Source organism: Haliaeetus albicilla, chromosome 6, assembly GCF_947461875.1.
Source record: "Haliaeetus albicilla chromosome 6, bHalAlb1.1, whole genome shotgun sequence".
Lineage (NCBI taxonomy): Eukaryota > Metazoa > Chordata > Aves > Accipitriformes > Accipitridae > Haliaeetus > Haliaeetus albicilla.
This window is the reverse complement of record NC_091488.1, coordinates 16,778,746-16,793,595: the sequence shown is the minus strand read 5'-3', so window position 1 is coordinate 16,793,595 and position 14,850 is coordinate 16,778,746. Positions and strand designations below refer to the sequence as shown.

Sequence of the window (14,850 nt, the reverse complement as noted above, 5' to 3'; positions counted from 1 at the left end):
ACGCTCGATGCAGCCAGAGAAAGCCCGGGAACCTTAACCACCTCATGGCAAGACTTCCTCACGTCAACCGCACGCCGCGAACGCACACGCGACCCTCCGCGCCCCCACCGCAGGCGCTGCCGGGCCGCGGGGCCCGCCCACAGCCCGCCCTGACGCCCGGCCGGGCCGGGCCGGGGTCCGCCCGCAGCAGACGGCGACTCCGGGGGCCGCCCGCCGCCGCCCGCCGGAGTCCGCCCGCCGGAGCCCGGCGGCCCGGCCCCCCCCCAGCCCCCCGCGGCGCTGCGGGCGGGGCCGAGGGCGGGCTCTGCCTCCCCGCAGGCGGGGGCGGGGCGGAGCGGGGCCGGGCCGGGCGGCGGAGCGGACCCCGCCAGCAGCCGCAGCCCGGGCCGGGCCGCGGGGGTGTAGGCGGCCCCGCTAGGCCTGCTCGCCGCCGGCCCCGCTCCTCAGGGACCGGCGAGCTGCCTCTGGCGGCGAGCGGGGCCGGGCGGCGGGGCGCTGCCAGCCGGGCCATGCCGTGTCGGGCGCCGCTCCTCCTCCTCCTCCTCCTCCTCTTCCTCCTCCTCGGCTCCCTCCGGGCCTCGGGCGCAGGTGGGTGCGGCGCGGCGCGGGGCTCGCTGCGGGGGTGGGCGGCGGCGCGGGGCTCGCTGGAGGCTGCCGCCCGGCCTGCGCCTCTCTGGGTGCCTCCTCGCCGGCGGGCTTCCGGCCCGGGAGGCGGCGGAAGCCTGTGGGGCGAGGGCCCGGGCTGGGGCGGCCCCGGAGGGGGCTGGTGGGGGACAGCGGGGCCGTGCCTCTCAGCCCGTCCCCTGAAGGAGCCTCGGCGGCTGCCGGAGCCGCAGCGGGGATAGGCGGCGGGGGGGGCGGCAGTGGGGAGAGCTGGGCCGTGGCGGGTTTCGCCCTTCCCTCACCCCGCCTGTGCCAGCCCCTCTGAAGGACAAGGCCAGGTTCCTCCTGCCGAGCCCCTGCTCTTCGAAAATCTGCCGTCGTCTGGGCTGCCACCGGCTCGCCTCCCCGCCCGAGGCTGGCTCTGCGGCCAGCTGCCGGGCAGCCTGGCCCCAAACCGGCCGCGTCTGTGGGGGGGCGGCTGAAACCTGCACGGGATCAGCCTCGAGGGGCATTGGTACGGCATAAGTCGTTGATGTGGCTGTAGTTTGCGATGTGGCACCCGTTCATCAACTGCGAATTGACGGTTTCGGTAGGATTGGATTTAGACTTCGATGTACGTGCTTTGTTGGGGGGAGGGGAGGTTTGCTCTTCGGGTCGGGTCTGAGCTATAGCTGGTACAATGCTGGCTTCAGTGTGTATCCCGGAAAGTGTGGAAGAGCTGCTGTGACACGTCTTGAATGAGGTATGCATACAGCGTGGTCCTTATTCAGGCACTCGGGTACCTCCATGAGTTCAGCACATCCGCTGTCACGTTTTCTCCTGTTCGTCAAGGGCTGGCTGGCCAGCCTGTGACTGGTGAGTCCCGTGGGGCTCTCCGGCTGTTTGGAGGCAGCTGCCGTTCCAGGCCTGCAGTCCGTGGCTGGACTTAAGAGCCCAAATGCCCATGGGTGGATTGAGGCGAGCCGTGGGGACCTGCTGCGGTCAGTGTTGCCCAGTCCCACGCCATCGGCAGCAGTGGGATTTCCCAGGGAGCTGTTCTGGTGTTCGGCTTCTACGCAGGGCCTCCTCCCTCTCTGCGCTCTCTCTCTCTCGTAGGCACAGCGTGCTGTGTTTCTTCTGTTGCAAATGGAGATGCTACGTATTAAAATCCGAGCCAAAAGAATAGCCAGCTGTCATCACCCGTCCCCACCTGGCCACACACTTCTGCTATTCACCTTTTGTAGGCTTTGGTGCTTGTCTGACAATATGAGAAGCCAGTTTGGTACACTAAAACAGTAAAAGTCCATCCAAAACCCCCGAGACTTCTTTTTTGCTGTTTAGCAAGATGATGTGGTCTAAGGCTGATGCAGGGGAAGGGATCAGAAATCATTCAGGAGTGGGAATGGAGTCTGTGAAACAGATGGCTAGGCCAAGCTGAGCTGCTTTCACTCACTGTAACTTGTGGCTTCACACTCTGCTATGTGAAAGCTTTGACTTGTGGCTTGAAGAGTTAGGAAGTCTCTGCATCAGGAAAAAACAATCTGAGCATTGTTTGGCAGATGCTTTAAAAGAACCGGTTCAGCAAGACCATCTTCCAGACAGAAAGGACAGGGCGTTTCTGCCTTTCCCTGGCTAAGGTAGTTTGGGTTTTTTATCTAGGATACTTGCATATATATATATATATATATATATGTGCTTTTTTTCTGAAGTGGGCATTTTGTTACTTTGGGTATGCAAGCTAATGATCGTTATGGAGTTCAGTGTGTGATTTCAGAAATTTAAGTAACTTCCCTTGTCAAGTTGAGATATCTAACCAAAATATGAATGCGTTCCTTTGGTGTGCTACAGAAACCGCTCCTTAGTGCAGTAGTATAGCACGTTGATGATCAACTACAGAGCCATAGATTTGATAGTTTTTTTTCAGTGTTTTTGAAGCTGGTAGGGGAAATGATCTGTTTCTGAATGCTAATATAAGGCAAAATAATCAGTGTGCAGTCTCGATTGAGGAGAAGAAGTACCAGCCCTTGTCCTTCATTGCTTTTTCCTTTTTTCTTTTTGATAAGAGGGAGAGGAGAGAAGGAAAAAAAATGCTAGTACTTGTGTTTCGTTCTGACAGCTTTCTTGAATTTTGTAAAATTAGTTTGTATCGGATGTCTGAGTGCACAGATTACTGATGGTGTGAGATACCTTGCCACATGCCAGACCAGCAGTGAGAGTGCAAGAAAGAATCTACGTGACTGGAAAGTGAAAACTTGTCTTGAATAAAGAAAAGGTTACTTAGTGGCCTTTATGTGAGAGATTAGTAGTTTAGCTATGGTTTCTAACTGTAAGGAATCTCAGACAGGTATGCAATGCTGAATGATCGATCTGTAGCCTAAGGCAATGTGCGTTTACTTAAAAGCACTACTCACTAGTTTCTTAGCCTCAACTTTTAACATACCTAATTAAAACTTCGAGAGCTTAACTAGTTCTTTGGTATTTTGGACTTAGGGTTTAATGCAACTTTATGAAGATTCATGTTGTCTTTTACCTGTACATGGAGGATGTTAAGAGCCTGGCATAATGTCTCTTCTGAAAGATAGTGCTGTCAGCATCAGTGTGCTGTCTAGTGCTGTGTATCAAAATCAGAAGTAGAAATCAAAAAGAAGAAACTTTTTAACATTATCCCCATATTGCCAAAGAAGGCTGGGGACAGAATTTAGCTTAAGTTGCTTGGTCTTCTGATCTTTTTTGTGTAAAAATAAACAAACCGTATCTTAGGAGACTGTTACCTTAAGAACAAAAATGAAATCTTACCATGTGGAATATCATATCGTGTCGTGTCATGGGTATCTTTGACCTTAGGACCTGTTGATCTAGTATGTTTAATGGTGTAAGGGGATCACTACATGGAGAAATAAATACAAGTCAAGTGTAGAAGGAAAACCTTTCTCCCTCTTAAGACAGGCAGGTGGTGAAGCCGTTGCCCAGCAAGGCTGTGCAGGCTCTGTCCTTGGAGGTTCCAGGACCTGCCTGGAGAGAGTCCTGAGCAGCCTGCTCTGATGTCAGAGCTGGCCCTTCTTGGGGCAGGGACTTGGACTGGAGACCTCCCCAGGGCCCTTCCCTCCTGAGTGACTGCAGTGCTGTGGTTAAAAGTGTGATGCTTTTCTGGTTTTAGGGGCATTTGATAACTGCCTTTTCCTGTCTTCCTCGCCGCAGCTTACTTGTGGTAATCTTAGTCTGTTTCTTTGGGCTATCTCAGTTCCTTGCCATTGGTCGTCTTGTCTTTCTGTGGTTTTTGGTTCTCCAGCCTGCTGTTTTGTCCTGTTTGCCAGCTAACATTTCCCTCCAGCTGCTCCCCCACTTCTCATCGGGCTTTCTCTACTTCACTCGCCCCTGTTTCCCCAGCCCTTGGTTCTCTGCCTTTTGCTTGGCTGCCCTCCTTCCCTCCACTGGTTTTTCTACCCCTCCGTGCCCAGCTCGGTGCCTGGCCTTTGGCCATGCTCCAGTCCCAATAGACGGCTTCTTCCTCTGCTCTGCTTGGGCTAGCAGAGAAGTGGTTCTTCTCCCGTACTAGAGACACAGCTCTTTGCTCTCCGCTGCTGCGTTGCTCGTCTCCTGACAAGCTGCTCAAGAGCGCTCGCAGCCTTTGTTCGCCCACAGGAGTTTATAGCATGACTGAATTTGGGTGGACGTTTCTCCTAGCAGAAGGCACGCCTTTAACAGAGGTTTCTGTCCTCCTCTACATTGTGAAATCGGTTTCAGAATTGGCGAAACTTCATGCTTGCAAGTGGAATGGTGCCATATGTGTTTGTGAATGTATATGTTTAAGTACGAGAAGGCTTTTTTTTTTTTTTTTAATCTGTTTCCTGGAAAGTTTCAGTGAAGTGACCACCCTGTTTTCAAACAAGTTAGCAGGAAGAAGGTGTTCTGAGTTGTTAACAAAGTAAAATGTGAGATGCACACAATTGAAATAGATGAGCTTTTGTCATGACAAGTGGCAGTGGACCTTAATTTATAGCTTCATGGGGGAGCTGGGTGGGGTTTACTGTTTTGTACTTTCAGTGCTGTGTTCTGTGTGGAAGAAATAAAAGCAGTAAATTGCAGTTCAGTGCTTTGTGGATAGTAGGGACTTAAATGTACTGCTACTAGTGCACCTAGGAACGGAATGAGGAGGAGGAATGGTTTTACGTGCAAAGCAGTGAAAATGTAATATATGGTGATGGAGCTTGGAGACCAAAAGTTAGTTACTGTATGCTTGAATGCTTTAGTAGTCATTTTTATTCCTCTTCTTCCTTTAGAATCTTCTCCCCATTTACCGGCACCAAAGGATGTGATGGTTTATTCCTATAACTTTCGTAGTTCACTGAGATGGTCTCCTGTTAAAGTGGATAGAGGCTTGGTGTTATATACAGTCCATTTTAAAACGTAAGTAAATAGATCTAAAACCAACCAAACTAATTTTCTTCTAATCCAGTAACACAGTTGGTTAAGAAAAAAACAAAACACCTAAAAATTAATAAGCAAATGAAAGAATGAGTTGTCTATTACAGATGCTTTTATATATATCTGAAAGCAGTTTCTGAAGACTGACAGTCTTTCAGCCTGTGATATTTCTACTACACTGAGCAAAGATTGAAGACCTGAAAAGCACCCAGAAAGGTTGCATAGTTTCCTGAATAATTTTAGCCTTACCGAATTCTCCCTCACTAATTTTAATTTCTCCCCAGATACTGAGGAGATGCAGGTGCTGAAAGGGCTGTGGAGTTAAACCCACATGAAAGTGGTAGTTTTGTAACATACTCTGTTGTTACAAAAATTGTCTAGGTGGGAGGGATTGTATTTTAGCTGGTTGCACTGTTCTGCTGATGCTATATTTGTCCTTTGTTTTGCATTGCAGAGGTGCCTTTAACCAGTGGGATGAGATGAACTGCACCCGTATCACCCAGACTGAATGCAGTTTCCCCTGGTCACTTAAGGAGCGGCGCTGGACTGTTGTTTTGCGTGTGAGGGCTGAGCTAGGGCAAGTTACTTCTGACTGGGTGGAAACAGATCCATTTGTGGCAGAGAGAAACAGTAAGTGCTATTTATGATTTCAGTATGTCTCTCTCAAAGGAGATTTCTTTGAAAAAAATGTTTGTTGTCCGTTCTAGGCTTTTTTGACTCTATTATGTACAAAAGCCAAGTGAGAGAATTGTAGGTGTTAGTTAACAAAGACTACAATGTCTCTGTGTGTCACTAGGGATTTGATACTACTTAGTTCCTCTGTAGTAGGGTTAGCAGTGCGCCCTTTCAACAGGTATCGAAAGAGGAACAGAGGAGTTTCCTTGGGTGGTTAAGTCTTATAAAAACTACGACATATATTATGTTAGAGAGTTTTCCATTTTCTTGTTTCCCCACTTAGCACTGCCGCATGCACACATACACCCCCCCTTGATTTGTGGTAGTCTGAGTACAAACTACCTGTTTCTGTTGAACAGATCCCTTTTCTCATAAATATAAACTGTCCTGACTGCATTGTAGAAGGGTCAAGGCACACTTTAAATCCTGTTAAAGGTCAGCAATGTGCTTGTTCACACATTTATAAGATCTGCTCTTTGCCTTGCTGTGATTGGTTTCAGGATTAGAAGAAAGTAGATGTTGAGTTTAAAAATACCTCTAAAACGATAACGAAGCAGAGGAATGGATATATTAACTCTTTAGTTCAAGATCTCCCATACCTTGTGAGGAGCAGTGGTGGTCCATGCTGCAAAGAGTATGATACTTTCCCTGGTGACTTCAGTTCTGAATCTTGGATTTTCTCTAGTGGTAAAGAGTGTGGGGATGAGGAACTACCCAAATCCCTAGCTGAAGATTACAAGTGATGTATCCATTGTTTGTGATGCAGGATTGTTTGGGAGTGGGATCCTTTGGGGGTTAGGAAAGCGCTTGGCTAATGGGAATACAAGACAAAGGAGAGGCTTGGTGTGGGAGAGAGAGGTTTGTGTGTCTGTTTCTTGGGGGAGAAAGAGGAACATTATGTGATCATTCTTGTGTGACTGCCCTCAAGATCAGTTCCTAGACAGCAAGACCATGGGCTACTCAGTCAGGCTGTTCTCTTCCTTTAATGTTTGGGTCTGTCCCACTTGAGAGGGGAGCTTCGGGAATTTGCGAGGACACACAACAAGGTGTTTGCAGTTGTACAGCAACAGGAAGTAGAAAGAAACTGAAATTTCTCTATCAATATGAAGATCATGGGGGCCAGTCTTCTCTAAAGTAACAGTGGACAGAATAGGTCCTGCTGGAATTTTTGAGGTACAATAAGCAATGATTGCATGCAAGGATTGATTTTTACTAATTACCCCACTTCAGTATGCAAGCAGCTGTTAACTACTCTAATGTTTGCATGACTGCGTTTTTTGAGATCCTGGAGTGTTTTACAAATGCTGATAAAGTTAACTGGTGAAAGAAGTCAAGATACAAAGGATAAATGACTAATGACCATATATGATCTGTGATCACACAACTCTCTTGTATTAGGACTGACAGTACTTTATATAATATTTTTCATGACACAAAAGGAAGTCATCATCTTTACCCTATAGGGCAGATGGAGACATCAAAGCAAGAGGAGGAAACTAGTTATTCCTCTTCCAATCTATTGACCCAAACTGTGTTTTTTAGAGAACATGGAATATGTGGCAGGCTATTTGAAGGAAAAAAAAATAAAAAAATTGTATCACCATTAACTGCAGATAAATGCAGATACATTCTAGTGAATATTTACTGAATTTCCAGGGAAAGTTAACAGGAAACTTTCTTTTTTAATTACCTAGTTTCACTTATGCTTTCAAGTCTTTTCCCTTAGATTCATAATGAAGTAGATATCTTAAATGCAGTAAGTAGATGGGAAAATGTTGTATTCATTTTCTTGAGAAAAAGCTGTCAATATTTAGCATGTTTGCTGAGAGTATCTAAGTAAAGCTGAAGACAGTATGATGAGCTGTTCTGCATCCCAGAGGTTCACTGCTCTTTCTGTGTTTATTTTCAGCTACTATAGGGCCCCCTAAAGTGAACAGCGTGACTGAAAGCTCTGACTCGCTTCTCATTAGTGTCACACCCCCTTTTGGATCCGAAGCAGGTGATTTTCTTCAGTATCATGTGTCCTACTGGGAGAACACAACAAGTACTACTAAAAAAGTAAGAATTCTCTCTAATTTATTTTGTTCATAATGCCTTTCTGACTAATAGATATAAGTCGGTGTCTCTTGGCAGAACGGCAGAAGTGGAGGAAGAAAACTAATGTAATTTTTTTTCTCTAGCAGTGAAGGTCACTATTTGGTGTCTTGAAAAAAGTTAATTTAGTCTTGGCACAAGTATTGCATGTATTACGAAACTTTCAAAAACATCTTTTTTTCCTTCATATGAAACGAAGGTTAAATCACATTGCAGATCAAGGGAGAGAATCCACGAAGTGTCAAAGGTGGCTTTAAAATGACATTTAGATTCCAAAGTTTGCTTAGGCAATTTTGAAAACTCTGAAATATCCTTCCTCCTTTCCTGTGCTGGGCTTGTCTGTGCTGGCAGCTTCAGTAACAGGCTGCTTTGGCCTGATGTCGCCTGTTCCTAGGGCAGAGAAAGGCAGAGTTATTAGAAACATGCTGGACACAGCTGGGATAAGCTGTCCCTGTTCGTACTGAGACTTAGAGGTATTGGTCACATGCGCTTGTGCTGCTATCTGGGGCCCTGGTAATTATGTTCTGGACAGGCCAGCATTGTAGGGAGGGATTAAATCACATTTAAAAAAAAAAAAAAAAAAGAGGAAGAAGATTCAAAAGAACGTCATTCTAAAGTCAAATGTTTAAAAATCAGAAGCAGAAAAAATATATTTAAAAAACCCTTTTGTTTCAAAGACCTTGCTAAATCTGAAACGCCTCCACTTCCTTCCTCTCTTGCACCAATGTGTATTTTTCTGACATATGTAAAATACCTTCTTGTTTGAGATTCAGGCAAGAAGTCACTCTTGTATGCTTCTGTAGGCTTCACTGAGGCCCTTATCCTAGCGCCTTACAGGTTAAAAATTCCCAGAAGACTATGGTGGCCGTGTGGAGACTGTGGAGGTTTTGCACTGCCCATCAGCTGTTTTCCTCTTCAGTAGAAGGAACTGAGATGGTGGAAGCTCTTCACTGAACCACACTTCTGTCAGCTTCCTCTGATGGTGGAGACACTTCCCATGGCTTGTTTTTCCCTCCCCCTTCCTGTATTGTGCTCACTGTCACAGTGAGCTGCGTCAAAGCCTCCAGCAGCATATTGTGGATAAAATGAGACCTTGCATCAGTTTTCATGCCTCTGCTGTTCGTGCCCTTACAGATGGTTTTAAATGGTGTAGGTTTAATTTCATTTAAAAATAATGAGATTTGAAATGCATTCAAGTAGGAAAGTTGAAATATATTTCACTGTTTCTCTTGTTTGGGAAGGCTGAATTATGAAGAATAAAATCTGTGCTTTTTGAATGAGAAACGTAAATATGGGGAGGGGATTTGTGTTGAAGACAGGTCTGGTTTTTACAGTAACTTTTTTTTTGTGTCTTTTAAACAGGTGATAAAGACAAGCAGTACACTATTCAAAATCAAAAGTCTAAAGGAATGGACACTTTATTGTTTTGAAATTCAAGTAGAATTGATGACACATTCAGATCTCCATTTATTTGGACTGCAAAGCATCCCAGAGTGTTACAGAACTAAAATTAGCGGTATAAACCTGACTTTTGTTATCTTTTGTATATAATGGGATGAGCGTAATACACGAGTCTTAAATCGTGTAACTGGTCACTTACATACGTGTATCTGTCAGGAGTGCTAAGAGCATCACTTATAGTAGTTCACAATTGTCATTAATGGCAAAATAATAAGGAATTTTTCAGTCAGTAATTGAGGGCCTGTGTTGTACTTTTTCCCCTCATCCTTTCCTTCATAAATACAGCTATGGGTATTACTTTCTAGAAGTATGCAAAGAAAGAACATACAAATACTTGGTCTTTAGAGGAAGTCATTGATGAAGGAGGTGGTGTTACTCTTGCAAATCTCCCTCAGCCACTGCCTCCTGCAGGACAGGAACATCCCTTTCCTCTTCGACCTGCTTCCTTCTCTGCATTTTGAGCTGCGTGGTTTTGTATGAGATAAGAGAGAGGGTGAGGGGAAGAGAGAGCATGTGCAAGATAGTGGACTTTGTCCCTCTCTTGAATCTCTCCGTGTGACCACCAACACACAGGCACAACCGATCTTTAGCATGCTACACTGGAAGACATGTAGATGAAACCTGCTTACGCAGTTTCTGAAGCGCCAGAGGAGCTGACCTCCTGGGGTAGTAGTGACCGAGTATTTGATCGCAAGCCCCTGAGCTGTGATGTTGGAGTCTATGATGCTCCTTTGCTGGAGAAGTGCATGTTCTGAAAGAGAAGCCCCTGGCATTAATGGCCCTTGCTGGCAACTTCAGGGTGGAAGCACAGATTGCATTCCCCGCCTGCCCCCTGCCTGCCAGCAGGGATTCCTCCAGCTCTGCATTTGCCCTGCTAGTGTGTCAAGTAGCTTGGCTTAGGCTGCGTGATTAAGGGACAGGAGCTCATGGGAGTTGGTGACTTCCACAAGGAATCACAAAACAAGCTACTTCTGAACACAGGTGTTTCAAGTGCATCTATAGTAGGGTTGTGATCCTAGCCTTGGAAATTATACTTTGATTACCAAGTATAGTAAATTTCAGCTTACTGTATACTTTTACATTTGATGATGTATAAATATGAACCTGTCATATGTATATGGTTTTTGTTTTTTTTCTTTTTCAGAGGCAACCAGAGCTGGATATATTATACTAATATTTGTGTTGGTGTTACTTTTTGTAAATCTGGTAGCAGTTGGTTTGTTTCTTCTGTGGAGACACCACAAAACAATTAAATATTGGTCTCGGCCACCTTTAGAAATCCCATCACACTTTGAAGAGGTATGTATAGGCATTTTATATTTCTCCCCCTTGCCCCCTCCCCCTGTAAAAGACAGTGATGATCTTGGAGTGACTATGAACAAAGCTAGTTGTTGCATAACAGAAATAGATATAAAAAATTGTTGACTTAGTGTAAACTGTTACTTTTCTCATATGGGATCTCCCACTTTATTCCTCTTTTACTCAACTGAATTATTTTTTTCTCTGCCTTAAGATACAAATGTTACAAAATCTGAGTAAGATTTTTTTGTTCCTTGACTACCCTTTGTCCACCCATTACTTTGCTTATCTAAGTCACCAGGCCTGAAACAGTTGCTCACTTTAAGCAAAAAGCTTTTGTGTGCTGCAGGACATGTACTTGGGACCTAGGTCTCTGATTAGATCAAATACGGAAAAGCGAACACTGATAGTTTTAAGAGCAAGGACTGACATGAAGACTAAGGGCTACCTAGGGGAATGCTCTTGGGCTTTTTCTTTTTTTTGCTGTAGGTTTAGCAATACTCGGATGAAAAAGTCATCCTGGGACTTTTTTCTCCTTGTAGCTCACACATTTCTGTACTAAACGATATTGTTTCAGTCCTGTTCATCTTCCTCTTTTTAGTATTGAAACAGGAAGTAGTCTTTACGTGAAGTTCTTGATTTAAAAATTCTTGTTCAGCATGCATTTTGTATTTTTAAAAGCTTGTATTTGTTTGCAGTTCTTTGAGGTGTATTTCTTTGTATATACCTGCATGTCAGAGTAGTCCATTTCACTATGGTAGTTCTGTGATTGTGGAGCTGGTTTTCCAGATTTTTATAGACGTATGGGTGAAGGAACCCAGACTTTCTGCAGAGCCCCTAGTAAATAATTTTCTCTCTTCATGCTACCTCAGCTACCGTTTCATGGGGGCTCAGTGGAGACAGCTGTATCACATATCAAGAGAAGTGTATCTCATGTAGGAGAAAAAAAATCCTTGTACAGTATACTAAAATAGTGCAGCATTCCATGCAAAGGACTTGCAAGAATAGGGTCTGTCATCATGTTCTGGAGTAATTGTATTAATCTGGAAAATATGCAGCAAAAGTAGATACTCTTGAACAATAGTGAGCCTGGTTTTGGGCAAAACACTGATAAGAAATGAAGGAAAATCAGTATATATGCAGAATTTTGAAAATGTGTATTTCTAACAGGGATCAACCAGCCTGAGGCTTCTCCTCTGTAAAACACTTCCCATGAGTACAGAGTACCAATTATTTTAAAAATCTTCTACATTTTCAGAAAAATTACGTTTCCTTCTTTTACAGAAAGATCTCAGCTTTCAAAGTCTTGAGTTGTAGGGAACAGTTCTACCGCAGAAATGCCTTCACAGAGCAAAGTCAAACTGAGGTTCATTTATGTCTTGACTCTGCTAAAGTGGATGTATTTGAGGTTCCCATATGAAACGTTTGGTTTTAATACACCTGAAAAAATAATCCTGTTGCCCATTAGCCTTGCTATGATTACAGAGAAAGCGGTGCCTTAATTGAAACTAAGGTTCATTTTGTCCCACAACAGACATGACTTGAGCTGTGGTCCCATCTCAGCCAGATTATGACACCTCCTACAGTACAGAACAAGCTTTTGAGTAAAATGACAAGCCATGTTTTAACAATGTGAAGGTGTCTGTGTTCCGGACATTTTTTTTTTTAAATTTTTTTAATCAGGATAAAAATGTTCAATGGCAGATTTTATTTTTTGGTTCAGTACATGAAGTGATGGATGGCTCCAATCCTCTGTGAAATACAAGATCAGCTTAGTGATAAGGAGAGTATATGGAGGTGGCAGGAGGAACAGAAAGCATTTTCTCTGGCCTACATTTTATGCATTCATTGTAAAGCTGATGACTTAATTTTGGAGGAAAGGGGAGCAGAGGGGAAGTCAAAGCAAAAAGTAACTACAAGAGAAGGATGCCACTAGAGTTTTCTGGTAATGGTAAAAGATGCAGATCCGAGTTGCCTAACACTGATTAAACCAGAATCTTAGATATTGTTTGTGCCATCAGTGCTTTAGGCAAGCTGTCAGTTGCTAGATTCCTGCAGTTGGAGAATATGTCCCCAGCAGTGTAATAAAGAAGTGTTTTCTTCTGTGGTTTGTTCTTAACTAGTAGGAATTTGCTTGAACTGACATGAAAAGAATATTGGCCAAAATTTATTTAAAAAAAACAGGAAATGCAGATGGCTTTAACTCACTTAAATGGATGTTTGCATGATTGATATTCCTGCCCCTCCCCCTGGAAATAAGGTGGGAAACTTTTTCCTTAAAACTAACTTTTTCCTTGTTTGATGTAATTTCAAGGAAATCCAGAATAGAATATATATTTAGCAGCTCTCACTGTGAATTCTAGACTGAAGCAACTTGCCTATAGGTGGTGGTACCTGCTCTGCTGCTGTAATTTCTAATACATCTGTTCTGTGGATAGATATCTAAACTGTTGTTTATGCCTTTTTCCAGTATTTGAAGGACCCTAGCATGCCTGTTTTAGAGGTGTTGGACAACTATGCTGAGGACGATCCCCACGATTCCTTATCTGTTGTATTTTGTGGAGAAGGAAGCCAAGCCTGTGGCCGCAGTTTGGATGGTCAAGCTCATTCACACAGCATCTCCAGTGACAGTGAAGTAACTTAAATGGCACCCTAGTGAGAGTGCCTGTACCAAGTCCTTGCAGAGGCTCCTCCCCTGTGGCTGCTGGCAGGACAGATGAGCTCTGGGCAAAATGCAGCCACTGACAATCCTAAGCAAGATGTTGCTTCCTGGGAATAGTGTGGACCCTGAGCCTTTGTTTAAATGGCTTCTGCTGTGCTACAACAGCAACTGTATTCTGCCAAAGAGACTTAAAAGGTGGAACGTGAAAGGGAAATGAACACTAAATTTTGCCTGAAGAAAGACAGATGGTTATAAAATGGTTATATTAACATCATCGTATTTCCCACCCCAAATTGAAATAAAGCTTTGAGAAATAATAGCACTTTACGGTAGGAAGTAGTACAACCTGGAATTTTTCAGTAAGTGAATAATTGCACCATGAATTACTTTTATAGTGGCTTTTATTTTGTTGCCTTATTTGTGAAGTCCATGTTAGCACTCAACATCTATTATATCCACCCCAGTATGTTTTTCTGAATTGTTTTAAGTGTGTGTGGTTTTCTATGGCAGCTTCTTCCCTCTGGATAAAAATGGCAGCCTAAAGAGAAATTTGATAGTACTTCACCCTCCTCAGCATGAACCTGTGCAAAGAACTGCTCCAAGAAAGGCCTCCTGATATCTGCCTCCTAACGTGTTTGTGAGAAGCATTAATCTTCTGCTCCTGCAGTGAGACAATCATTCGTCACAGCAAAACAAACTTTAAAATAATTTTGCTCAGAATTTATATAACATGTATCAGTAATTATTAGACACTAAAATCTCTTGTTGACTATCAGATTAGTCCTGCAAATGAAAAGTTGACTGAGGGTTGTGTTTTGAGTGGGTCTTTTAAAGCAGAAGCAGAAGACTACAAGTTAAGCCTCACATCACAATCCTGTGGGGTCTGGAAGGTGTCTAATAAAGCACAAAGAACAAACGAACCACTTCTGTACTAAAACGATTGTTTTTATTTGACTTTTTTCCTGGGTTTGATACAAGTTGTTTAAAAAAAAAAAAAGAAATATGCTTGTTTATTTGCAAATGACTTGTTCAGGTTACTTAGGTCTGTTAATGACCCTGGTCACTGACAGAGCTGTGTGTTATCTGAGGTAATGCTGTTCCACCCCTTCCAGGAATACACCAGACTAGCATGAAAAATCAGTAACATTTTTTTCCAAAAGCTTCATGAGTTTGTTTCCTTGTAAACTAATCTCATCACTTGTGATTAGGCAACATGCCAAGACAACATAGTTATCTATCTGAAGACTTAGTCATACTTCAAGTCTGGTAAGAATTTTCAAGTCAGCCACAAGCTGCATAATACCTGCGTTTAAGTTCATCCATGTTCTTTTTATGTACTGTGCTGTAAACAAATGAACCACTACAGGCTCACAAAAGGAACAACCTAAATGCATGACAGAGGACATAAAGAAGGCAGCAGTTAAAAACATACTCTGTGAATAGTCAGCAATACAGCATACAACTTCCTGAATAAGCTCTACACTAGACTTCTGTTAGGGATAGTTGTTACTAAATATTTTTAGTTACACAAATAGGCCAAAGTTAAAAACCTTTTGTTAGGAGTAACTCGAGGGTTATCTTTGCAACTACCAACTGTAGCAGGCCAAGGCATTACCTGAAATGAGCCATCCTTGTCCACCTTGGCCTGCACT

At 43.9% G+C, this 14,850-nt stretch overlaps 1 protein-coding gene across 1 annotated transcript; it reads left to right on the top strand.

Annotated features, from left to right (window-relative positions):
• Positions 1 to 345: 345 nt before the first annotated feature.
• IFNGR2 (interferon gamma receptor 2) lies at positions 346 to 14,118 on the top strand. Its single transcript, XM_069785212.1, has 7 exons — positions 346 to 588; positions 4,863 to 4,989; positions 5,462 to 5,637; positions 7,592 to 7,740; positions 9,139 to 9,292; positions 10,382 to 10,536; positions 13,007 to 14,118. Exons 1-7 carry the CDS (start codon positions 510 to 512, stop codon positions 13,178 to 13,180), a joined length of 1,014 nt encoding a protein of 337 aa, XP_069641313.1. The 5' UTR covers positions 346 to 509; the 3' UTR covers positions 13,181 to 14,118.
• The last annotated feature ends 732 nt before the right edge of the window (positions 14,119 to 14,850 follow it).